The following is a 27175-nucleotide window of genomic DNA, read 5'->3' on the forward strand; positions in this document are numbered from 1 at the left end:
ATATTCATTTTCATCCAACATCAAGCTATTTAACAGCAAAAAGTGTAGAAGCATACTCTGCAAATTCTACCTAGATTCTAAAAATTCTCAGTTTATATCATTATGCAGTTTTATTCAAGCTTTTAATGACTGCAATTCAAAGTAACCTTGTCAGATATTAGGATGTTTGTAGAAGGTTAATTAGTTAAGGTAGAATGAACAGGAAAGGAAATATTACCAGTTCTCGACTGTCCTTGGTTATCTGAAGAGACGCTTCCTGCATTATTATACTTCAGAGTATCCTTCTCATTAGTTTTAATGACACCATGAGCACTGTTGGATACAAAGAATAAGAATAATGCATGTTTAAATTTATTATTTTGTTAGATTAAAATCATAATCCTTAATGAACTTGCATGTTAAAACTAACAAAACCTTCATTTGCCCTAACGTGAAATGCTATAATGGATTTAAAGTGCATGTATTGCATCTTTGCTTCGATTTAGATTGGTATCCTACATCTACAAATAATAACCAGCACCTCTTTTACAGCATGCGATATCGGTCTAGAAATTTCTTCTTTTCTTTTAAACTAGGGATAAAATTAGCTCATGTTTAAAGTCTTTAACTTTCTGTAAGGCTGTTTTGTGACGATGTCTGTTGTTAAAAGCGCTATACAAATAAACTTGACTTAACTTTGATTGGATCTTAGGCAGTACAGTTACTTTCTAGCTTGTTTATTAATAAATATATGCTAAATTTATAATCATGGCAGCTTATGATTATGTTCTCAGATTCCCAGGCAACTCTACACAACAAGGTCAGAAAAGTTAGTATCAGAAATAGTTGGTTTCCATCACTGCATACCACATATTGAGGTAAGCTCCCAGTTTTCCTAAATAAATACACTTCTGTTATTCAAATATGTACACACGAGGGGTGACTGATGAGTTTTGAGCCTCCAGGAAATGATAGCCAGTAGAAATCTTTTTATACTTTATTTTTGAATATAATCTCCCTTCAAGTCCACACACTTCTTCCACCAGTGGTGCACTGCTTGGATCCCACTGGTATAGAAGTCCTTAGTTTGGGCCCTGAGGTAGGTGTTGATGGTATCCGTGACTTCCTCATTGGTAGCATACCATTGTCTGGTCAGATCCTTTTTCAGGAACAGGTGGAAATTAGAGGGTGTGAGGTCTGGTGAGTATGGCAGGTGAGGGACGAGTTGGAAGCCACGGTCACGGATTTTTGCCATTAGTGCAGGCCGGAGCATTGTCCTGATGGATCAAGACCCAAGTTTTGGCACTATGGGCAGGTGCTAAGTCCTGCTGGAAAAGGAAATCAGCATCTCCATAAAGCCTGTTAGCAGATAGAAGCATGAAGTGCTCTAAAATCTCCTGGTAGACGTCTGCATTGACTTTGGACTTGAGAAAACACAGTGGACCAACACCAGCAGATGACATGGCACCACAAATCATCACAGACTGTGGAAACGTCACATTGGACTTTAACTACCTTGGATTCTGTGCCTCTCCACTCTTCCTCCAGACTCTAGGACCTTGATTTCCAAATGAAATGCAAAATTTACTTTCATCTGAAAAGAGGACTTTGGACCACTGAGCAACAGTCCAGTTCTTTCTCTCCTTAGCCCAGGAAAGACACTTCTGACATTGTCTCCGGTTCAGGAGTGGCTTGATGTTAGGAATGCAACAGTTGTAGCCCTTTTCCTGAAGACGTCTGTGTGTGGTGGCTCTTGATGCACTGACACCAGCCTCAGTCCACTCCTTTTGAAGTTCCCAAGTTCTTGAATCGACTTTTCTTGACAATCCTCTCAAAGCTGTGGCCATCCCTGTTGCTTGTGCATATAATATCCTGTATATCCATAACATGATGCTGTTAAGTACATTTTGTCCTATGTCAATTAATTAAAAATCATGACACATTTTTTTCAGACATGGAGGCTGTCGAATGAACACAGGACATTATGTTCTTTTCTGAGAGGATCTGACAGTGATGGATTTGAAGTGACTTTGTTATGATACCAGTTTCATGGCCAGTCACAACGTCTGAGCTTAAATTGCCAACAAAGGTCACTAGCAGAGCAGTATGGAGCAGAGAAAGCATAGTTTCTGACTTGTCAAGATGTACCCTTGTTAAAAAGTTCTTTTTCCCCTCACAGTGAGGTTTTTATTTACAAATGGATACATTTGGTGGTCAGCATCATTATTGCCATTAATAGACTTTATTGTTTAGCCACTAATATATCCAAACACATACTGTATTTTAGGGTTGTTTTTTTTTAACCATTCAAGTTTCTACATTTTTAATTAGATTCTGATAATTATCTTAGGTCTACAATTTGAGATCTACAACAAGATCTACAGAGTTGGGAAGGTTTGTAGAAATTGGAATTAAAAATGAAAATGATTTGTAAGTAATATTTGGCATGTATTGCATTAAAAATATCACATTATTTGATGTTTTACCTCCTGAATTCTGTTTTTATTCTTCAAAATAAACACTTCAATTTTGATTTTTGCAACACATTTCTAAAAAGTTGGGACTGTAAAGCATTTACCATGTTATAATGATGTCATTCCTTCTCACAACACTTAAAAGATGTTTAGGGACCCAAGACACCTAGTGATAAAGCATTTCAGGTGTTGTTTTGCTCCAGTGTTCATGCAAACAGGGCTTAAGGTGTGCAACAGTACAGGGTCATCGTCATATTTTTTGTTTCAAAATTTGCCACACATTCTCTATTGGGGACAGACACCCTCTTCTTCCACAGCCATGCCTTTGCAATGTGTGCAGAATGCGGTTTTGCATGGTCTTGTTGAAGTATCCTTGGAAAAGATGTCAATGCAGCATATGTTGTTTCAAAATCTTAGTGTATTTTTCTGTGTTAATGCTGCCATCACAAAAATGTAATTTACCTTTGCCAAGGGCACTGACACAACTCCATAATTTTTTTGTCTTTGGCCCAGGGCACACAGCAGATCATGGATGTTCAACTTAGGCTTGCACCCTTGCCCTTTACACACAAAATTTCCTCCACATTCCTTGAATCGTTTAATAATATAATAATATACAATATCCTTTCATATCTTTCTTTGAGGAACATTGTTTAACATTTCAATTATTCTCTTGCGCGTTTGTTGACAAACTGGAGATCCTCAGCCCATCTTTGCTCCTCAATGACTAGGCCTTTCCTGGATACTGATTTTGTACCAAACCATGATTACAATCACCTGTTGACATCACCTGTTTCAAATCGCATCGTTATTTAATTGTTTTACCTCATTACTAGCCCTAAATTGCCCCCATCCCAACTTGTTTGAAATTTGTTGCAGGCCTGAAACACAGGAACGTATGTATATGAACACCTGAAATAAAGTTGAACAGAAAAAACATGAAATATCTTGAGTTCATACCGTCTGCAATGAAATACAAGTAAAGTAAATTTAGAAATCACTGCTTTCTTTTTCTTTATTTGCATTTCCCATACTGTCCCAACTTTTTCTTATTTGGAGTTGCAATAAACTTGTATAAGGAAAAGAAAAAGTCTGGCTTTTGCATAAAAATGTTTCGCACCAATCATTTGCGTGTTGAACCCCAGACAAAACACACAGGATAATGATTGTTTTATTTTATTATTCACTTTTACAGAGAACAGAACAAAAAGTAAAAAATAAAAAACAGAACTTTCACACCAGTGATTTGCCTGTGTTACAGATCTGACTTGCAGTTTATGTACCTCATGAATGTTTTTTTTTTCTTCAACTCTTCACATTTCCACCAACCAGCAGGTGTAAAATATGCACAAATAGTACGAATGTTTTTGTAGGGAAGAGATTTAGTCAAATCCAACAAAACCTCTGGAGTCAAGTATTTTTCGTCTATTGCGTCATTGAAAACGTGCTAATAGAGGACACGTAAGTCAGACTGAACATTTACAAGCAATCAAAAATTCTGGACAACTAGGCATCGGGTCTGAGAAAAACTACATTTTCTTTAGATGGTAATGGACTGGTCACTGCCACATTATGAATGAATGTTTTTAAAATCCATTTTAACAAAGCAGTTTTGAGATTTCAAATGTAAATAAGACTACTTGCAGACACGAAAGTGGTCATTAATTTGCACATTAACAAATACATGATTGAAAGCCTACCAACAACAGATCTCCCAATAAATGATGTGTTAAGAATAACATCTTAATATCTCACAAATGTGCCCTAAAGTATACTGAAATAATTTCTAAAGTCCAATAAAGTGCTTTCAAGAACAAATGCACTCTAACACATGAATCACTACATTTTAATTGTTCAGCTCAGGAGCGGTCTGTGAAATTCTCCAGTGTGGAAAAGAGCTAGGATTGACATTTTAATATTAACAATGATGTACAAAATGAATGTACTGAAAATGTACTCCAGGAATGAAAAGATTTGCAAGCACAATATTCTCTGAAGCAGAACACAGACTAAAATAATAACACTCACAATCTTTAACAACAATGGAAAATACAGTGATGTAAATAAGTGAAATAAATGGAAAAAGATGACTCAGTGACCAACAAAATACCCCTTAAAATAATAGACAAGGCATTGTACAGCTCATATTTGTATGAGCATGCATCAAAAATGCTAATTGCCACAGCAAAAATAATATCACCCAAACACAAATGATCTGACAGAAAGGATACCTCAAAAAGAAGGGGGGAAAAAAATCTACATTGGTCATAAACTCTTCCTCATGTGAGCATGTAGATGTTCACTGAGACAAAGAGGCACTGGTCCCTGTGTTTAAGCTCTGGTGCACTAATGTGTCAGCACAGAAAGTAAAGACTGATAGAGCGCTACAAAGAACTGAAGTTGCACTTCATTTGAGCAGGTTCTGGAGCATGGCTGTGGCGTAGGTGGGCCGAGCCTGTTTGCTCTCAATGGCATTCCTTAGATACTGGATCCCCCCACAGCGCTCCCAGATCTCCTCAAACTGGCGTGGTAGAATCTCTGCTCCGCGTTTTCGTGTCAATCCTGTCTCCTCCAAACTCAGCTCACACATCTCCATGTCATCCTTTCCTAACACAACACAACACACATTGTCCTCCACTCATTCTTGGAAAAGCACAGCCAAGCACTGTCAAAACAACATTTTATTTTATACGTCACGTATACCATTTTCAAGGCATACTCCAGCATGGTACAAACCTAACCTTTATATTCGACATCCGTATAATGTACACTTCTATCTGAAAGTAATGGAATGGCAAGGCCAATTCTTTTGTTTTTGCTATACACTGAAGACTTTTTGGGATCTCTGAGACAATGGATCAGAATTTCAGCCTTCATTTCCTAATATTTACATGTATAGATGTTAAAACAACTTACAACATGGCACTTTTTGTGTGAACACACCTATTTTTCCAAGTGATCAAAAATATCGGACCATGCAATATGTCTGACAGGTGTTTCTAGTTTCACCTGTGAAAAGTGCATTTGTTGTTTAAAATGATAACCCAACAGAAGGAACAGAGAGTTGTCTATGGAAGAAAAGCAAGACATTTTGAAGCTGGGAAAGGAGGGAAAATCAATCAGAGCCAATACAACAATTTGGAATGTCCTGAAAAAGAAAGAAATCCCTGATTGTAAAGCCAGACATCAAACAGGTTACCAGTGATGACAGCAGCAGTTGATGACAAACATTGTGAGAGCTGTGAAGAAAAACCCAAAAACAACACTCCCTGATATTACGAGAACCTCCACAGACCAGGGTTGATGGTATCTCAATCCACAATTCAAAGACCTCGAGAGAAGAAAAACAGCAGCCAAGCCACAAAATACAAACCATTCATTAGCAGTAAGAATCAGAAGGCCAGACTGGAACTTGCAAAGAAATACAAAGATCAACTATGAAAGTTCTGGAACAAAGATTAACCTCTACCAATGTAATGGAAAGGCCAAACTGTGGAGAAAGAAAGAATCTGCTCATGATCCAAAATATACAAGCTCATTGGTCAAGCATGGTGGAGACAGTGTCATGGCTTGGGCTTGTATGGTTGCTTCTGGAACAGGTTCACTAATCTTTATTTACAGTATGTTGTAATTCATAAAGGTAGCAGCAAAATTAATTTGGAAGTCCACAGAAACATTTCTGTCTGCCAGTTGACAGAGAAACGCATCTAATCTAATCATGCAGTGACCCAAAACATGCTGCCAACACAACTAAGGACTTCATCGGGGGGGAAAAAATGTGGAAGGTTTTAGACTGACCAAGTCAGTCACCAGACCCAATTGTTCATGTGCATGCATTTCACCCCTGAAGAGGAGACTAAAGGGAGAAACCCCCAAAAGAAACAACAACAGAGTAGCTGTGGTACAAGCCTGGAAAAGCACCACAATAAAAGAATGCATCAGTTTAGTGATGTCAGTAGGTCACCAGCTTGATGTACTGTAGTTATTGCAAGCAAGGGTATAATGTTATTTACCAGCTGGGAGGTCCGTATCATGAAATACCGTGACCGAGGTCTTGAAAGTACTGAGCGAGGCCCTCTGGGCCGAGGTCAGTATTCGAGGCCGAGGTCACGGTATTTCACCTTACAGACCGATCTTAAGCTGGTAAATAATATATTTTATTTTTTCTTTACCAAATTCTAACAGAAAACGAGAGCGCCCGAAAGGGAAAACCGAGGCGAGCCGCCATTTTGAATCCTCATTCACGGCTGTAATGCAAATTGCTTCCTCCTCGGTATACAAGTGCACTTCCATGGCAGGAAAATACTACATTTTGCCGCCTATGTAGTCCCTTATTTATACAAATAGGAGTCATTCATTCAGGATTCAGCCATGTTTTTGCTCGACTAAAGTTATACAGTATTATGACCTTTATATTGCATAAATAAAGCCATTTGGTGAAACTTTGAAGAAGAGATTGTACTGGTTTAAAGTTTTTACCTAACGTAATATTATGTATTAGGATAACATGGTCCAAAATGGGCCTCATTAACTAATGAGATCAAACTGTTAGCAAGTTAAAGGTTTTTAGCTTTCTCCTTAAATTTTTTTTTTTAATTTTGTCTTCCTCAGGGTTGTAAAACTCACTTTCACTGTGAACACTGTCGTTATCACTATCCATGCTGTAAAATTAATGCTATTTTGAATCCTCATTCACGACTGTAACGCAAATGGCTTCCTCCTCGGTATACAACTGCACTTCCATGGCAGGAAAAAAACTACATTTTGCCGCCTATGTAATCCCCTATTTATACAAATAGGAGTCATTCAGGATTCAGCCACGTTTTTTGCTCAGTGTTAGCAAATTACAGGTTTTAGCTTTCTCCTGAAATGTTCCATTTTATTTCCTCTTCCTCAGGGTAGTAAAACTCGCTTTCGCTGTGAAGACTGTCATTATCGCTATCCATGCTGTAAAATTAATGCTATTCTCCTGAGAAATGCTGGCAAACATTTATAAGATTTTTGATAATCTTTTAAATACATCATAAAAAAGATAAATGTTGACAAAAAATGCTACTATGTTTGTTTGTTGTTGTGAACGAGCGAGTCACCAGAGATCCATGACCGGGGTCCGTAACTGAGGTCCGTACCGTAGGATATGGACCCACTCGCCAGCCAATCAGAGCGCAGGATTTGGACCGCGAAAAAAATAAGGTATTATTTACTTGAAGACGATCTGTTCCCATCCTTTTTTTTTCACCTAAAATTTGGGTGAACTGCCATCAGAGGTGGTTCAAGGTCAAGTGGAACCACCACACATATAGATGTAAATAATGGAAAATAAAAGCTTAAATTCTTATATGTGATTACTACAGACATTTTTCCCATTCAATCAAAGCCCAGCTGTAACAGAAGTCAGATGTTAACTGCAATTAATGTGTGCAGCGCAGTCAAAAAACATTCATGCAAAACATGTTTGTAGAACCCTTTTGCAAATTCTTCAGTTGGAGCAGGTATATGTAAATTAAGCTGCTACTTTGTGTAATTCATCCTTTCAGAGGTAAGACTTGTTTTTCCACAGAGTTTGTGCATTCATGGGTAATCAGTGTACAGACAAGTACAGACAGTGCTCAGGTTCTCACATGAATACCACAAGTCCTTATGGAAAGCATAAGTAACCAAAATGACCATTTATTCGCTCTTCTGGCTGACAGGTGATGAGCTTATGCCATCATGGGTCATCTGACTATCATCTGTCATCCGTCCGGTGTCATCCACATTTCACGAAAAATCGCTTTTTCCTCTCTCAGTTCTTCACCGATTTTTATTCTTTTTGGCAGGAAGGTTGGTCTGCCTGGGGTGCATATAGCTTCTACCCAAATTTGCATAATTGCAATTAATAATGAAGATATGGAATAATTAAGGCCCAACAAATCGCTTCTTCTCTCTCAGTTCTTCACCGATGTTGATTCTTTCCAGCATGAAGGTAGAGAAGTTATGGACTAATTAAGCCTTAATGAGCATTTCAACAACAAAAAAAAAATTCGCTTCTTCTTGGGCAATTCCTTACTGTTTTGGATTCTTTCTGGCAATATACACACACACACATAGTATATAATATATATATATATATATATATATATATATATATATATATATATATATACATACACACACACACACACATTTTATATATATATATATATATATATATATATATATATATATATATATATACACACACACACATACAGTGGTGCTTGAAAGTTTGTGAACCCTTTAGAATTTTCTATATTTCTACATAAATATGACCTAAAACATCATCAGAATTTCACACAAGCCCTAAAAGTAGATAAAGAGAACCCAGTTAAACAAATGAGACAAAAATATTATACCTGGTCATTTATTTATTGAGGAAAATGATCCAATATTACATATCTGTGAGTGGCAAAAGTATGTGAACCTCTAGGATTAGCAGTTAATTTGAAGGTGAAATTCGAGTCAGGTGTTTTCAATCAATGGGATGACAATCAGGTGTGAGTGGGCACCCTGTTTTATTTAAAGAACAGGGATCTATCAAAGTCTGAGCTTCACAGCACATGTTTGTGGAAGTGTATCATGGCATGAACAAAGGAGATTTCCGAGGACCTCAGAAAAAGTGTTGTTGATGCTCATCAGGCTAGAAAAGGTTACAAAACCATCACTAAAGTGTTTGGACTCCACCAATCCACAGTCAAACAGATTGTGTACAAATGGAGGAAATTCAAGACCATTTTTACCCTCCCCAGGAGTGGTCGACCAACAAAGATCACTCCAAGAGCAAGGCGTGTAATAGTTGGCGAAGTCACAAAGGACCCCAGGGTAACTTCTAAGCAACTGAAGGCCTCTCTCACATTGGCTAATGTTAATGTTCATGAGACCGCCATCAGGCGAACAATGAATAACAAAGGTGTGCACGGCAGGGTTGCAAGGAGAAAGCCACTGCTCTCCAAAAAGAACATTGCTGCTCGTCTGCAGTTTGCTAAAGATCACGTGGACAAGCCAGAAGGCTATTGGAAAAATGTTTTGTGGACGGATGAGACCAAAATAGAACTTTTTGTTTTAAATGAGAAGCATTATGTTTGGAGAAAGGAAAACACTGCATCTCAGCATAAGAACCTTATGCCATCTGGGAAACATGGTGGTGGTAGTATCATGGTTTGGGCCTGTTTTTCTGCATCTGGGCCAGGACGGCTTGCCATCATTGATGGAACAATGAATTCTGAATTATACCTGTGAATCCTAAAGGAAAATGTCAGAACATCTGTCCATGAACTGAATCTCAAGAGAAGGTGGGTCATGCAGCAAGACAATGACCCTAAGCACACAAGTCCTTCTGCCAAAGAATGGTTAAAGAAGAATAAAGTTAATGTTTCGGAATGGCCAAGTCAAAGTCCTAACCTTAATCCAATCGAAATGTTGTGGAAGGACCTGAAGCGAGCAGTTCATGTGAGGAAACCTACCAACATCCTGGAGTTGAAGCTGTTCTGTATGGAGGAATGGGCTAAAATTCCTCCAAGCCGGTGTGCAGGACTGATCAACAGTTACCGGAAACGTTTAGTTGCAGTTATTGCTGCACAAGGGGGTCACACCAGATACTGAAAGCAAAGGTTCACATACTTTTGCCACTCACAGATATGTAATATTGGATCATTTTCCTCAATAAATAAATGACCAGGTATAATATTTTTGTCTCATTTGTTCAACTGGGTTTTCTTTATCTACTTTTAGGACTTGTGTGAAAATCTGATGATGTTTTAGGTCATATTTATGCAGAAATATAGAAAATTCTAAAGGGTTCACAAACTTTCAAGCACCACTGTACACACACACACACACACACACACACACACACACACACGTATGACACACACACACACCTTGTATATAGTGTATATAGCTTGATAGCTTGCAACATTTATTGCGCAAGGTGGCCTTAGACCATTCCTTCTGAACTAGACAGGGCCGGAGTGAGCTATGCCATCATTGACAGTCTTGTTGTATTGTTCCTGTTCGAATATTGGATAAAACTACATAAATATAGCTTTTGTAAGATATTAGGTCATGTCTATTTCATCCCAAGCCTTTTATTGCTCAAGTTTAATGATGGCATCAGCTACAGAATCATCATCGCCTTTGGTAAAAATGGCTTTAAAAAGTTGTGTTTTTTGTGTCTAATCTGTGTAATCTCATACTAAAAATGAGAGAATTTTAAACAACTGACTGAACTAAATCATGCGTCACAATTATTGAAACCCCTGGATGTATAACAGCACCGAGTCTTCTTGATGAGATTGAAGAACACTGAGCAGGAGACCAGTTCTCAATACTGAATGCCTCCACATCCTCCAGACTCTGAGATCAAGTCAAGTTTATTTGTACAGCGCTTTTAGCAACCGACACTGTCGCAAAGCAGCTTTACAGAAAATTAAAGACTTAAACATCTCATCTCATTATCTCTAGCGGCTTTATCCTTCTACAGGGTCGCAGGCAAGCTGGAGCCTATCTCAGCTGACTACGGGCGAAAGGCGGGGTACACCCTGGACAAGTCGCCAGGTCATCACAGGGCCGACACATAGACACAGACAACCATTCACACTCACATTCACACCTACGGTCAATTTTTTAGAGTCACCAGTTAACCTAACCTGCATGTCTTTGGACTGTGGGGGAAACCGGAGCACCCGGAGGAAACCGGACACGGGGAGAACATGCAAACTCCACACAGAAAGGCCCTCGCCAGCCCCGGGGCTCGAACCCAGGACCTTCTTAGACTTAAACATATGAGATAATTTTATCCTGAATAAATTACCCCTAGATCTTCTTCTCCAGACACTTTTCATCTCATTTAAAATGTCCTGCTAGTTCATGAAGCCTATGATGGGATGTAAATTAACACTATGGCTTATGGAAGTAAAACAACCTATCCATCCATCCATTATCTGTAGCCACTTATCCTGTTCTACAGGGTCGCAGACAAGCTGGAGCCTATCCCAGCTGACTATGGGCGAGAGGCGGGGTACACTCTGGACAAGTCCCCAGGTTATGGTAAAACAACCCAACATCACTTATCCTCCACCACACCCAACAGTGGGGATTGGAGTCTTTTCTGTAGAGCCTTCATTCTTGAGCATTTGTTGCCAAGAGGCTCTATTTTTGTCTCATATGACATCAGAACCCAGTTTCAGTCAAAGTTTCAGGACTCCAGGCACTTATGCTTGTGGTTAGATGAATCAAAAGGCTTTCTTCTTGCATTCCTTCCAAACAATGTATTGGCATGGAAGTTGTGTCCAATTGTAAATTTGGAGATATGTTGATCCCAAAATGCTACCATCTTCTGCAAATATCTAATCGTGATCCTTAGAGAAATTTACACCTCTTTAACTTCACTCCTCACTGTAGGTTCATTACAACTTGCCTTATTTTAAAATTAATTATTACTCTACCAGTGGACATGGGCATTTCAAGTGTAGAGGTATCTTTTATAGCCCATGCCTGATTTATTTAGGTTAACACAGAGTTTCTAATCTAGCCCATGTTGATGAATGGCTAAGGGATTTTGGTCTCTGTATTACTTTGTATTAATACGCCAGAGAATCATTAATGAATGATGAAAAGGTTCATCATCAATGGTTGTTGTCTTCTGCTGCAAACGTTGCTCTGGAGATTTGAATTCAGAACACTTTGTGACAGAGGTACGACTTGGTAACTGCAATCCGGAGGTTATTGATAGCAGAACCTATCTTGGTGATGTCTTGGATGCCTGTGATGGAGTTGAATCTACTGTGATCAACAGAGTGCGCAGTGGATGGAAAAAAATTCCACAAGTTACTGCCTCTTCTAACTTCCCAAGCTGCATCACTGAAACTGAAGGGCAAATTGTATCAAATCTTTGTTCGTTCAGCATTGATGTATGGTTGTGAAATATGGCCATTAAATCTGAGGCTGTTCAGAGACTTCATCGTAATGAAATGGCCATGGTACGTTGGATGTGTGGCTCCTCCCAAAAGGAGATGAAACCTTGTGATGAACTGAGGAGTCTTGGCGGCATTGACTCTATCGCAAACAAGGTACAACATTGTCAAATATGTTGGTTTGGCCACGTAGAGAGATGTGATGAAAGCAACTGGTCAAAAAGTGTCCGGTGCCTGGAGGTGAATGGTTCCAAGGGTCGTGTCCACCTTCGGAAAACCTGGCGTCAAGTTGTTGATCAAGATCTATGATCCAAAGGAATATCAAGTTGCCTTGCACAATACCAAGTCGAATGGAGGAAAAGAATCAGATGACAGTCCAACCCATGCTTGCATGGACTAATAAAGGACTATAAAAAAATGATGATTCAGGAAATCATGGGTTATTGCTTAAGGGTTCCTAACAGCACAGGTCAACTTAAATGAATGGCAATACATTGTTAACAATTAAGGTTAACAATATACACTGCATTGCAAAAGTATTCATCTCCCTTGGTGTTGGTCCTGTTTTGTTGCATTACAAGCTGGAATTAAAACGGAATTTTTTTTTTTTTTTTTGGGGGGGGGGGGGGGGGGGTTAAGCACCATTTGATTTACACAACATGCCTACCACTTTAAAGGTGCAAATTATTGTTTTATTGTGACACAAACAATAATTAAGATGAAAAAACAAACCTGGAGTGTGAATAGGTATTCACCCCCACAAAGTCAATACTTTATAGAGCCACCTTTTGCTACAATTACAGCTGCAAGTGTCTTGGGGTATGTCTCTATTAGCTTAGCACATCTAGCCACTGGGATTTTTGCCCATTCCTCAAGGCAAAACTGCTCCAACTCCTTCAAGTTAGATGGGTTGCGTTGGTATACAGCAATCTTCAAGTTATGCCACAGGTTCTCAATTGAATTAAGGTCTGGGCTTTGATTAAGCCACTCCAAGATATTTAAATGTTTCCCTTTAAGCCACTCCAGTGGAGCTTTAGTTGTATGTTTAGGGTCATTGTCCTGCTAGACCATAAACCTTCGTCCCAGTCTCAAACCTCTGGCTGACTCAAACAGGTTTTCCTCCAGAATTGCCCTGTATCTAGTGCCATCCATCTTTCCTTCAGTCCTGACCAGCTTTCCTGTCCCTGCAGATGAAAAACATCCCCACAGCATGATGCTGCCACCACCATGCTTCATTGTAGGGATGGTGTTCTCAGGGTGTTGGGTTTGCACCACACATGGCATTTCCCATGATGGCCAAAAAGTTCAATTTTTGTCTCATTTGACCAGAGAATCTTCTTCCATGTGTTTGGGGAGTCCACATGCTGTTGGGCAAACTCCAAATGTGATTTTTTTTAAGCAATGACTTTTTTTCTGGCCACTCTTCCATTAAGCCCCACTCTATGGAGTGTATGGCTTAAAGTGGTCCTATGGACAGATACTCCCATCCCCACTGTGGATCTTTGCAGCTCCTTCAGTGTTATCTTTGGTATCTTTGTTGCGTCTCTGATTAATGCCCTCCTTGCCCGGTCTGTGAGTTTTGGTGGGCGGCCTTCTCTGGTCAGGTTTGTAGTGGTGCCACGTTCTTTCCATTTTGCTATAATGGATTTAATGGGATATTCAAAGTTTGGGATATTTTTTTATGACCCAACCCTGATCTATACTACTTCACAACTTTGACCTGTTTGGAGTGCTTCTTGGTTTTCATGTTGCTTGCTTAGTAGTGTTGCAGAGTCAGTGTTCATCCAGAGCAGGTTGATTTATACAGACATCATGTGACAGATCATGTGACACTTTGATTGCACACAGGTGGATCTTAAATAAAACTAATTATGTGACTTATGAAGTGAATTGGTTGGACCAGCTCTTATTTAGGGGTTTCATACGGAAGGGGGTGAATACCTATGCACACTCCAGATTTCTGTTTTTTTCATCTTGTTTGTGTCACAATAAAACAACAATGTGCACCTTTAAAGTGGTAGGCATGTTGTGTAAATCAAATGGTGCTAACCTCCCAAAAATCCATTTTAATTCCAGCTTGGAATGCGACAAAACAGGACAAACACCAAGGAGGATGAATACTTTAGCAAGGCACTGTAAATGGCAATATACTTCAGTTACATTTTGTTCATAAGAAATTCTAGTGGTGCATAGTAGTATTTACGTATATGGTTTCGCTCATATTTTTAGCAGGATATTAAGCTAGTTAACCACAGACATTTTTCCAAAGAGTGACGATTATTTCAGAGCTGACATTAATATAGTTGTTTGTTTTAAATTTTAGTAACAGAAATCAACAACTACGGTACCTGAAATCAATTATAAAGGAGTTTTGAATAAACAAGTTTTCTATTCTTTTCTAAGGACTGACAAACATATCAAAATTCTTACCTGGTAATTACTACAGATGTAGAGATATTAGATTACTAATAGCTTTATTATAAGATTTTGCAAGTGCAGACTACACCTTCAACTAAATAGCATCAAGAGGGATTGTGGAACTGTTACTGTGTGTGGTGGTGGTGATGATGGTGGAAAGGGGTGTGTGTGGACTGTTTCTGATTTGTGCTGGGTAAGAATCATTGAATGGTAGGGAGGAAACAGGGAAGTGGTGGATGCAGAGTTTCCATCATATGTAGAAAAAAAATGACAAATTTATACAACGTTAACTAGGGAGAAGGTGTAGCTCCAGGCATGGTCATCTCATTATCTCTAGCCGCTTTATCCTGTTCTACAGGGTCGCAGACAAGCTGGAGCCTATCCCAGCTGACTACGGGCAAAAGGTGGGGTACACCCTGGACAAGTCGCCAGGTCATCACAGGGCTGACACATAGACACAGACAACCATTCACACTCACATTCACACCTACGGTCAATTTAGAGTCACCAGTTAACCTAACCTGCATGTCTTTGGACTGTGGGGGAAACCGGAGCACCCGGAGGAAACCCACACGGACAACATGCAAACTCCGCACAGAAAGGCTCTCGCCGGCCACAGGGCTCGAACCCGGACCTTCTTGCTGTGAGATGACAGCGCTAACCACTACACCACCGTGCCGCCTTCCAAGCATGGTCTTTCTCACAAATGTTAGTTATTTGAAAACTCAGTATGTACAGAAGTTAAATGTTTGAAAATGCTTGATTATATTTCTAAGTACTGGAAAGCTTGACTACCTGCTACCAGTAGAATAGGCTGTTTGTCTGGATGCAGCTCCATTTGCCTTGCAATCCAAGGGCCATCAAAATGAGCATACCACCAGCCCTTCTTCTTATTCTGTGGGTCTTTATACTGGTCTGCAGGACGGATGAAAGGAATGCGAAAGTAGCGCTGTTGCCTATTCACTGCAATCTCCTGCTGCCGGGCAGGAACAGGAGGAGCTGGGTTCTGCTGGGCTGGAATGACATCACCAATAAATTAGAAATGGTATGCAAGCAAGACAAAAGTAGAATACCATAAAAATAAAAGAAACAACTGTTTCTGATCTCTGTTTGAACTATCCTTTATGAATAAAAAATTCAAGAAAGAGTTATGACGAACAGCAAGCCAGCACCGGATTCAATCAGAGCAATGATATTAGCTAAAAAAAATCTGGTGGAAAATGCAATCTGTTTGAAGTAAACAAACAGATTTTGCCTCAGGATGTGAGGATATGCATGCTGGCAAGCGTAACACAGGATATGTGGCTCGAACAAAGTAGCTTGTTTTATGCAGGTGAACACTTGTCACCTGTAGAAAGCAAATGTCAAGGAAGAAAACAGGACATTGCGCCTTTTAAGATGAAATATCACAATTAATTTTAATTGCCTGGAAACACCAGTGTATTCTGTGAGAACTGCTTCTAGCTGTGTGCTTAAACACATCAGGAAAGCTAATCGGGAGATAACAAGGCTGGTTAAAATCTGGGGGAAATAAGAGAACCATTTAGTTCACCTGTGGTGTGCTCTAGCATCACATACACAAAACAGATGTATGGGCACAACACTGTATAGTGGAATTTGCATCCTCAGCTGCTGTGCACTATAGAAATGACATTTTCCTTTCACAAAGGAAATTCTGAGAAACTCAAGGAGTGCACAGTACAACACCCATTATTCTGAGAATCTTGATGTACATGATGCATCCACCATGTATAAACATGCAGCAGTTTTATATTACCATAATCAGTGACAGATTTGGGAGCTCTCTGCTCAGTCTCAGTGTTGCGCTTCTTGTTCTTTGACTTCCAGGCATGGTAGACCTTTAAACGACGATGAAACTCCTCTCTGCATGCTGCCAGTAGTTCTATATCTACAAAAGTGTGACATTTGGATTCAACAAAATGGCATAGTATTGCTTTGTTATCATTCATGTACACTGTCAATAATTCTGTCAAAAAAGAGCAAAAAATTAAATCATTAATTGACAATATGGGGTGACACGGTGGTGTAGTGGTTAGCGCTGTCGCCTCACAGCAAGAAGGTCCTGGGTTCGAGCCCCGGGGCCGGCGAGGGCCTTTCTGTGTGGAGTTTGCATGTTCTCCCCGTGTCCGCGTGGGTTTCCTCCGGGTGCTCCGGTTTCCCCCACAGTCCAAAGACATGCAGGTTAGGTTAACTGGTGACTCTAAATTGACCGTAGGTGTGAATGTGAGTGTGAATGGTTGTCTGTGTCTATGTGTCAGCCCTGTGATGACCTGGCGACTTGTCCAGGGTGTACCCCGCCTTTCGCCCGTAGTCAGCTGGGATAGGCTCCAGCTTGCCTGCGACCCTGTAGAAGGATAAAGCGGCTAGAGATAATGAGATGAGATGAGATGAGATGAGATTGACAATATGGTTATGTTCTTATTTTGAATAGGAATAAATGTTTTCTACAAATCTTACAGACTAAAACGTATTTTTTCCCCAAAAATAATCTCTGCTGGCAGTAAAATATGGGAGAAGTAAATCGGAAATAGTCCCCACTCTTACCACAGGAGGTGTTGATAGCATCTCGAAGCTCTGCGTATTTCCATTTGCTGAGGTCGTACTTCTTCACCCCGATGGCGGCTTTACTGGCTTGTACTTGTGGACCCCTGAAAGCACAGAATCAAACTCATTTACCCAGTAAAACAAGCAAGTGAGCTGCGTTCACAGGAAATGTAAAAAGAACCACTGATCAGATTAATTAGGCTGTGGGTGAAAAGGCCTCAATTTGAAACTTCAAATAAAAGACACAGTTTATTGTCTTTAGTAATTACAGACTGAATCAATATGGCACAGAGAAAAACAGGGCATGTCTTTGCAATGGTGAACTAGCTGGAGCTAGTTCAGCCAGTGGAAGTGCTAATGGAAGGAAAATGTTAAAAAAAAAAAAACCCTGCAAGAATAAAGAGGAAGCATGTGAATGGGATTTAGCAGATAAGGATTTAAAGTAATCTAAGGTAAGGGATTTAAGATAAGGATCATGCCAGTCCTTTTTTACAGCTCAAAGCAAAGTCAAAATGTACTTGACAAAGTCAAAACATCGTGCTCTTGACAAACAGCAGGCCAGAAGAATGATGATTAAGAAGAACGATTTCTTGCGATTCCTCGAAAACCGTTTTAAGGAAGAGCGCCCCAAGGCTGTTGTGCAGCTGCACTAGGGAAACCATGATGATGATGATTACTACATTTCAACTGGAGCAACTGTCAGTTCAAACAGGTCCGATGGCACTTCAAAACCAGAATCTGATTCAATATCCCATTCATTACTACATCTGACTTCTGGTGGGAGAATATCTCCAAAGAACCAATATGTCAATAAGGAAAAGTGAAAGTTGACAGATGGGCATATAAGAAAAGTAGTGACGTGTGTTCTTGTTGCTGTACTTTGAGCGTTTCTGAGGTATAGCTTGGACCACAAAGTTGCTGAGGTTGTGCTTTCAATTGGCACACTACCAGTATGCATATGTGATTTAGACCGATCTATATTAATCTCAGGGTTTGTATATGATTATGAATAATTTTTGGGAGATGGAACACCAAAAAGTTACAGTTCGGTGACTGTCACTATTCCTGCAGTCTCAGCAGGTAACTTCCCTATGGGACTATTACTGTAGCAAATTTAAGGGCAAATGTGTGTGAAGAGTTATATAACTGTATCTCAATCTGTGTGTGCGTAATCAGATTTGTAAATGTATAAAAGAATCTCTAAATATGTACTGAGATTTGCAGATGCGTACAAGAACCTGCAAATGTGCATTCAAAATCCGTGTGTGAAATCAGATACGTCAACGTGTATTAAAAAAAGAAAAAAAATTTCTAAATGTGTATTGAGATTTGTATGTGTAGACAAATCTGTAAATACGTGTATAGATGTGAACGTGTAGACAAAATGTGAAATGTGTACACATTTGCAGATTCCTGTACATACTGCAAATCTCAGTACGCATTCGGAGTTTCTTTTACACATTTACAAATCTGATCTCACACACACACACACACACACACACACACACACACACACACTGAGATACAGTGGTGCTTGAAAGTTTGTGAACCCTTTAGAATTTTCTATTTTTCTGCATCAATATGACCTAAAACATTATCAGATTTTCACACAAGTCCTAAAGGTACTGTAGATCAAGAGAACCCAGTTAAACAAATGAGACAAAAATATTATACTTGAATATTATACAAGGTCATTTATTTATTGAGGAAAATGATCCAATATTACATATCTGTGAGTGGCAAAAGTATGTGAACCTTTGCTTTCAGTATCTGGTGTGACCCCCTTGTGCAGCAATAACTGCAACTAAACGGTTCCGGTAACTGTTGATCAGTCCTGCACACCGGCTTGGAGGAATTTTAGCCCATTCCTCCGTACAGAACAGCTTCAACTCTGGGATGTTGGTGGGTTTCCTCACATGAACTGCTCGCTTCAGGTCCTTCCCCAACATTTCAAATGGATTAAGGTCAGGACTTTGACTTGGCCATTCCAAAACATTAACTTTATTCTTCTTTAACCATTCTTTGGTAGAACGACTTGTGTGCTTAGGGTCGTTGTCTTACTGCATGACCCACCTTTTCTTGAGATTCAGTTCATGGACAGATGTTTTCCTTTAGAATTCGCTGGTATAATTCAGAATTCATTGTTCCATCAATGATGGCAAGCCATCCTGGCCCAGATGCAGAAAAACAGGCCCAAACCATGATACTACCACCACCATGTTTCACAGATGGGATAAGATTCTTATGCTGGAATGCAGTGTTTTCCTTTCTCCAAACATAACGCTTCTCGTTTAAAACAAAAAGTTCTATTTTGGTCTCATCCGTCCACAAAACATTTTTCTAATAGCCTTCTGGCTTGTCCACGTGATCTTTAGCAAACTGCAGATGAGCAGCAATGTTCTTTTTGGAGAGCAGTGGCTTTCTCCTTGCAACCCTGCCATGCACACCATTGTTGTTCAGCGTTCTCCTGATGGTGGACTCAGGAACATTAACATTAGCCAATGTGAGAGAGGCCTTCAGTTGTTTAGAAGTTACCCTGGGGTCCTTTGTGACCTCGCTGACTATTACACGCCTTGCTCTTGGAGTGATCTTTGTTGGTCGACCACTCCTGGGGAGGGCAACAATGGTCTTGAATTTCCTCCATTTGTACACAATCTGTCTGACTGTGGATTGGTGGAGTCCAAACTCTTTAGAGATGGTTTTGTAACCTTTTCCAGCCTGATGAGCATCAACAACGCTTTTTCTGAGGTCCTCAGAAATCTCCTTTGTTCGTGCCATGATACACTTCCACAAACGTGTTGTGAAGGTCAGACTTTGATAGATCCCTGTTCTTTAAATAAAACAGGGTGCCCACTCACACCTGATTGTCATCCCATTGATTGAAAACACCTGACTCTAATTTCACCTTCAAATTAACTGCTAATCCTAGAGGTTCACATACTTTTGCTGCTCACATATGTAATATTGGATCATTTTCCTCAATAAATAAATGGCCAAGTATAATATTTTTGTCTCATTTGTTTAACTGGGTTCTCTTTATCTACTTTTAGGACTTGTGTGAAAATCTGATGTTTTAGGTCATATTTATGCAGAAATATAGAAAATTCTGGGAGGTTCACAAACTTTCAAGCACCACTGTAAAGTTATACACTTCTACACACACATTTGCAAATAATTTTGCGACAAAAATAGCCCCATACTTTATACTTCAGTAAAGTTCATTGGAATCACTGGAATTCCTCAGAAGCTTTGACTGGGAATTGAGTGGCTCAGTTCAGAATTTAAGAGCAACATTCTAAAAACAGCATTAAATGTTTTATTGCGACTCCTTCAAATTGCAGAATACCACCAGTTTATAAAAATGATATATTATGCTGTTTTAATACATTCATACAATTCTACATTGTTTATCTGAAAACAAGAAAAAAAATTGGTAAAAAAAAAAAAGTTAGTCTGTGTTTCACTGTTTGCTTCTGTGAGCATGTTGCAGAGAAGCTGAGACACCCAGAGACACACTTTTGTGGACACTCCTTTTGACTCTTGACAGTTGTTAGAAGCAAAGCTGCTTAGCTCAGCCTGTCCCACTGCTTAACCCACATAGGTGTCAGCAAACGTCATGCACAAACGCACAAGCACAAACAAATTTATGAGTGGATGACTGAGCATGTACTTTATGCTCTAGCTCTAGAAGAGCAGTTCATGTACCAGACTAGAGAGTTTAAAATGTAACTGAAGTAATCGCATGAGCTATGATGCTGTACAAAGCTTGGGACTGTAAACAAATGGATTTAGTTTAAGATTGCCAAGTAAGAGTCCAGCTCTCTAATAGTGGCCTTGTGGGAGTCTATATTTGTATAGTGGCTTACTGAGGTACTGAAAATATTGCAAATGTTAAATAAATTCAGTGAACTAAATGATCATGTGGTCAAACCTGACCTTGGAAAAAAAACTATTTGTTTGTTTGTGAATAAACAAAAATGATCCATCCCCTATATTGAATACAGTGAAGGATTTGTTAATGAATAAAAGTAGTATGTTAATCTCAACCCAGAATTTGCCCATTGTTTATGGTTGCTATGTAGCAGAAAGTTGAAGTGTAGTTTAGTGTTACATTTAGAGAAGACTAGAGAACTTCCCTGTGTCCAAAATCGCTCACTCGTTCACTACTCCCTATAAAGGGAATTACTATATAGAGGACTACATAGTGAGCTCAGTGGTAAAATGAAAAAACGCTTTCGGACACTAGTCCATCGTGCCGGTATTTACATTGTTACTGTCGCACAATTAAAACGTGCCAGATCAGTCAGATGGTGGGTTTTCAAAATAATAAATACATGCATGTATTTTTGTGATAAATACATATTAAACTGAGCGTATTTCCATGGGTGCAGATCCCGGGGGGGACATAACCCCCCCCCACCCCCAATTTCTGAAAAACATGAATTGTCCCCCCCCAATAAAAATCCCCTAAACTATTCAAAATTGTACAAACAAATGTATTTTCAGACAAATGATTCCCTGTGCAGTAGTTTTTGAATGATGTGGCGAGCCTCTACGAAGTTGTGATTTATGGTTGCATGGTATGAGTTGCATACGGGCAAAAAAAAAGAAAAAAGAAAAAAAAAATCACTTTTGTGTCCCCCCCCCCCCCCCCCCCAATCCTGACATCGGATCTGCACCCCTGCGTATTTCCTACATTAATCAATACAAAAAGTACCTGCATCTTTCAGTTTTAAAAAAAAAATCAAGACTGGATACTTTCTTCTTTGCCGCTGCCTTTTATTAAATCAAATTTGAGGCTTTTAATTTGATTTCTTTCAGCACAACTGCAATGCATGATGGGATATATTGCTTTGGTTAGTGACCATCGGTTGTACACTACTTTTTGTGATGCATTGTGGGATACTTTGAGTGCACTATATAGGGTGTAAATAATCCTCACTAAGGTTTCGGACAGCACTACAAAATAGTGTCCCCACTATATAGTGCCCTGTATAGTGAGTAGGGAGCGATTCCGGACACAGGGCTAGTGTATAGGCTTTGTCAGAGTGAGCTGGGGTCAGGCAAAGGAGGATTTTTCTGTGCGTCTGAATTATCTCTTCGTGTACAAAAAGCAATGCCTGTTAATCCATCACTGGAAAAGGGAATGACAGAAAAAGTTGTCTGGTTACCCATGACCAATGTGAGAAAAAAATTAATTCTGGCTTTTTCTTTCCTTAAATAGAAGATTCAAAATTAAGCCCTGTGGGCAGCATCATAGCTTCATTCATCACATGCCTTCACAATGAATACACGCTCTCTCTATAGGTCCGTGTGACAGTTGAGCCTTGTGGCAATTGTGGCTCTTTGGGGGTGGACATAATGTTAGTTTGAATCACAAAGCCAGTTTTCTGTCTACTTGGCTGCAGTTTTGATTTTTTTTTTTGGATATTTCACAAAAGCAGCAGCCGGCCTTTTTTCATATGGAAATCTCAATGCTAGAATAGCTGTGATCAGTAGAATTCTTGTGGTTCTAACATTACCTGACACTAGCTTCAGTATTGACAGGGAAGTGCTGCTGTGTGTATGCATGTGTTTATACCTGCGTAGGCTGAGGTCCATCTGAGCTTCATCCTGGATGAGTTCAGCTTCATTCTGAGCGATCCTCATGGCCAGCTCTCTATCCCTCTTTTCCTGTTCCAGTATTGCTTGCCTCTGGACCTCCTCCTCCCGCTCTAGAGCCAACTGAAGGTCAAGTTCCACCTGCACCACACACGCACACCCTGGCTCAGGTTACCAGTGCTATCACAAGTTCTGCCACAGAGCCATGGCAGAAACACTGAGCAAAGCCCTTATTGCAGCTATATGCCTGGATTGTATTTTGCCTTACTTACTTCTAAGGGGATTTGAATAAAATGTCTTCTAAATGAATACAGTAATTACCACACATTGGTGATACTCTGATGCTGTATACAGGTATATTGATGACCATCCATATACAGTACCGGTCAAAAGTTTGGACACACCTACTCATTCATAGGTTTTTCTGTATTTTGACTGTTTTCTACATTGTAGAACGATACTGAAGACATCAAAACTATGAAATAATTCCATATATGTTCCATATATTATGTGGTAAACAAAAAGAATACTGTTGACATATGTTTCATATTTTAGATTCTTCAAAGTAGCCACTGTTTTCCTTGATGACGCTTTGTACACTATCTGAACCAGCTTCATGAGGTAGTCACCTAGAATGCTTTTCAATTAACAGGTGCCTCATCAACAGTTAATTTGTGCAATTTCTTGCCTTCTTAATGTGTTTGAGGTCAAACAGTAAATAGTCAAATAATAAAAATACAGTAAATAGCCAGATTCCACAACTGTACTAATCCATATTATGTCAAGAACTGCTCAGCTAAGTAAAGAGAAACAACATCCATCATTGCTTTCAGAAATGAAGTGACTTATTTTTATTAATTAAAGAAAAACCACTGAATCAGAAGCGGTGTCCAAACTTTTGTCTGGTACTGCGTATTTTAACCCATTTAAAAGATTGCATTTTATTTATAAACCCATAGAAAGAAAGAAAAAACACTCCTTGATTCAAAAAGACACAGAAACATATGTGTTACACACGTGTGTGTGTGTGTGTGTGTGTGTGCGCGCGCGCGGGCACGTGCTGGCCCCTTGAATCCAAAAGTTTTATCATCATGAGTCCTATTATCAATAGGATTTTAGAATATTAGAATATCTTTGTCATTGTAAATAAATACAACAAAATTAAATGCAATCCTTGGTGCAAAAAAAAAAAGTAAAAGAAAAACCACTGAATTAGAAGGTGTGTCCAAAGGTTTGACTTTAGTTTTAAATTTAAAAACTAAGATGAAAATTTTGGAGCCATTACCTTGTTACACCTATCTATCGCCAAGTATTAACCTTCTTAAAATTTCAGGTTGGTTTTCAACAAACACTAATGCATATTTTACAGTGGTTAGCAGTGTTTTTTGTTCTTGCTTTTAATCCTTGCAGGTGGCAATCATTTTTCCAAAGTGATTTTTTAAAATTATTTCTCATCTCATCTCATTATCTCTAGCCGCTTTATCCTTCTACAGGGTCGCAGGCAAGCTGGAGCCTATCCCAGCTGACTACGGGCGAAAGGCGGGGTACACCCTGGACAAGTTGCCAGGTCATCACAGGGCTGACATATAGACACAGACAACCATTCACACTCACATTCACACCTACGGTCAATTTAGAGCAGGGGTGTCAAACCTGATCCATAAAGGGCCGTGTGGCTGCAGGTTTTCATTCCAGCCATGCAGCAGCACCCTGATTTGGCTTATTCAATCAACTGACACACCCACCCTTTAATCAAGGGTGGGTGTGGCTGCAAGTATTTGACTGTGTGAAGACAGTTCAGTTGATTGAATGAGCCAAGTCAGGTGTGCTGCTGCATGGCTGGAATGAAAACCTGCAGCCACACGGCCCTTTATGGATCAGGTTTGACACCCCTGATTTAGAGTCACCAGTTAACCTAACCTGCATGTCTTTGGACTGTGGGGGAAACCGGAGCACCCGGAGGAAACCCACACGGACACGGGGAGAACATGCAAACTCCACACAGAAAGGCCCTTGCCGGCCACGGGGTTCGAACCCGGACCTTCTTGCTGTGAGGCGACAGCGCTAACCACTACACCACCGTGCCGCCTAAATTATTTCTGTTGGAGGTAATTAATTTAATCACTGTGTGTAATGTTTGTTTTATTCAATTATTTTTGCCTATTCTTCTGGTGTGATTTTGACTGCATGTTCTTCTTTAAAACAATCTAAGGCATTCTATAAACCTCCTTTTTAAAAACAAACAATTTCAGGCTTTCCCTGAATCTCTCCAATAACCTGTCACCAGAAGAGTAGGAGATCTGCAATGGGACCCATCAAACAGAACATTTCAGTAACGCTGCTGTAGTTTGAAAGAAGAGTTTGTACGAACATTTAGGCATAACTGCTTCACTGGGAGCTGACCAAATAGTTTGATAATGTCTAGACCTCATCTAGATAATCAGCTTGCAACTTCTTTCATCTACTTTCAGCATTTCAATAAATCCTTGAATTCACATTCACTGCTGGTGCCAGAACAAAGAAAAAGTGTTTGACATCTATGACCAAGTATATGCACCCAGGCTCTGGTGGTAGCTCAAAACCAGTGCAATAGATGCTTTGCACCATCATGTGACCCCATAGCAACGGTAACTACGCCGCCATGACAGGGGGCATGCTTATAGTACTGCATTCAGCCGAGTTAGTTGTTATTGATCAGTATGGGAAGGTTTTGCTGCATTTTTGGATGTGCAAATTGTTTTGAACGAAAAAGACATCAGATTTTTTTTTATTTACCAGAAGTAATTATTCATCATCAGCGGAAAAAACGAGAGAAATTTCTAAATGTAGAAGGGAAGGGGGGGGGGCATTTGGCAGGACTCGGTGTTGAACAGAGAGGTCAAAAACCCGATGGTATGCTCACTTCATTCCACAAAGGTAAGAATTCCAATAAATAAATTTGCAACTGCAGCAAGGTGCTCTTTCTTATACAGTGACGCGAACATGAGCAACACAGCGGCTCGGCACAGCCTCACCTTCACAAAGACTTAAAATGCATTTACATTTGGGGATCCTTTGGAGCACATTGTGTGCGCGCTTGGGATCCAGTCGTTATGGGAAACACCTGATGCTGATGAATGCAAACAGCACGCACATGTAAGGACACAGAGGCTTTGTGAAGTATTATCACTGTCATGTTTGTTTCTAGTCATGTTTATGACTCTGCCTTCGGTTTTATTTTTGTAAATAACGCACCTGCTATTAAACACTCTTCCTGCATTTAGATCCGTCTACTGCCGCAGACCTGACAGAATACTTCACAAAGTCTCTGTGAAAACAGTGTCCTTCTATGCACATGCTGATTGCGCTCAAATCAGCATCAAGTATCTCCCATAATGACTGGGTCTCAAGCGCATGCACAACGCGCTCCAAAGGATCCCCGAATGTAAATGCACTTTAAGTCTCCGTGAAGGTTAGGTGATACCGAGCCGCTGTGTTGCTCATGTTCACTTCACTGGATAAGAAAGAGCACCTTTCTCCAGTTGTGAAATTATTTTTTTTGGAATTCTTATCTTCATGGAAATGAAATGAGAATACTACAAGGTTTTTGACCTCTCCGTTCAACATTGACTCCAGCCAAATATTTTTTTCTCCCATTTTCCCTTCTCCATTTAGAAAATTTTCTAGGTTTTTTTTCCTCTGATGATGAATTACTTTTGGTAAATTAAAAAATCTGATGTCTTTGTTTTGTTCAAAATGATTTGCACATCCAAAAATGCCTCAAAACCTACCAATACCGATCAGTAACAACTAACTCGGCTGAATGAAACACTACAAGCGTGCCCCGTCATGGCAGTGTAGTTACCATTGCTATGGGGTCACCTGATGGTGCAAAGCCTCTATAGTAATGGAAGTGAACAGCATACATCACATGTTCTAAACGAACATGCAAATAAACTGACTGACAGAGTGACTTGCCATGGGCCTTGAAATCAATAGGGAATGGAGGACAGTATTCTATACAGGCCAGCAAAAGAAAAATAAAATCAATGTAGTAAAAATGTAAATCTATAATACCTGTAGGATTCGCTCATCCTCTTCCCGCTTCTTCCTCTCCTCCTCTTCCTGCTTCCTCTTCTGCTCCATCTCTGCTTTCCTGTGGTAATTGAGAATAAGGAAGGATCTTATGCCAAGAGAAAAGAGCACACTGCAAAATATATTCCTCAA

General features: G+C 39.7%; 2 protein-coding genes across 2 annotated transcripts in view; one reads left to right on the forward strand and one right to left on the reverse strand.

Annotated features, from left to right (window-relative positions):
• The window catches only part of impg1b (interphotoreceptor matrix proteoglycan 1b), a 31359-nt gene extending 29341 nt beyond the window's left edge, over window positions 1–2018 (forward strand). Inside the window, exons 16-17 of the mRNA XM_060932810.1 lie at window positions 774–857; window positions 1932–2018. Coding sequence (XP_060788793.1) covers window positions 774–857; window positions 1932–2018 — 171 coding nt within the window. The remainder of the gene's footprint in view (window positions 1–773; window positions 858–1931) is intronic.
• Window positions 2019–3629: 1611 nt separating this feature from the next.
• myo6b (myosin VIb) overlaps window positions 3630–27175 on the reverse strand; it is a 72771-nt gene continuing 49225 nt past the window's right edge. Inside the window, exons 27-32 of the mRNA XM_060934115.1 lie at window positions 27026–27104; window positions 22950–23110; window positions 17369–17472; window positions 16581–16712; window positions 15599–15817; window positions 3630–5060 (exon numbers count right to left, since the gene is read on the reverse strand). Coding sequence (XP_060790098.1) covers window positions 4861–5060; window positions 15599–15817; window positions 16581–16712; window positions 17369–17472; window positions 22950–23110; window positions 27026–27104 — 895 coding nt within the window. The 3' untranslated portion in view covers window positions 3630–4860. The remainder of the gene's footprint in view (window positions 5061–15598; window positions 15818–16580; window positions 16713–17368; window positions 17473–22949; window positions 23111–27025; window positions 27105–27175) is intronic.

Source organism: Neoarius graeffei, chromosome 11, assembly GCF_027579695.1.
Source record: "Neoarius graeffei isolate fNeoGra1 chromosome 11, fNeoGra1.pri, whole genome shotgun sequence".
NCBI classification, from domain to species: Eukaryota; Metazoa; Chordata; class Actinopteri; order Siluriformes; family Ariidae; genus Neoarius; species Neoarius graeffei.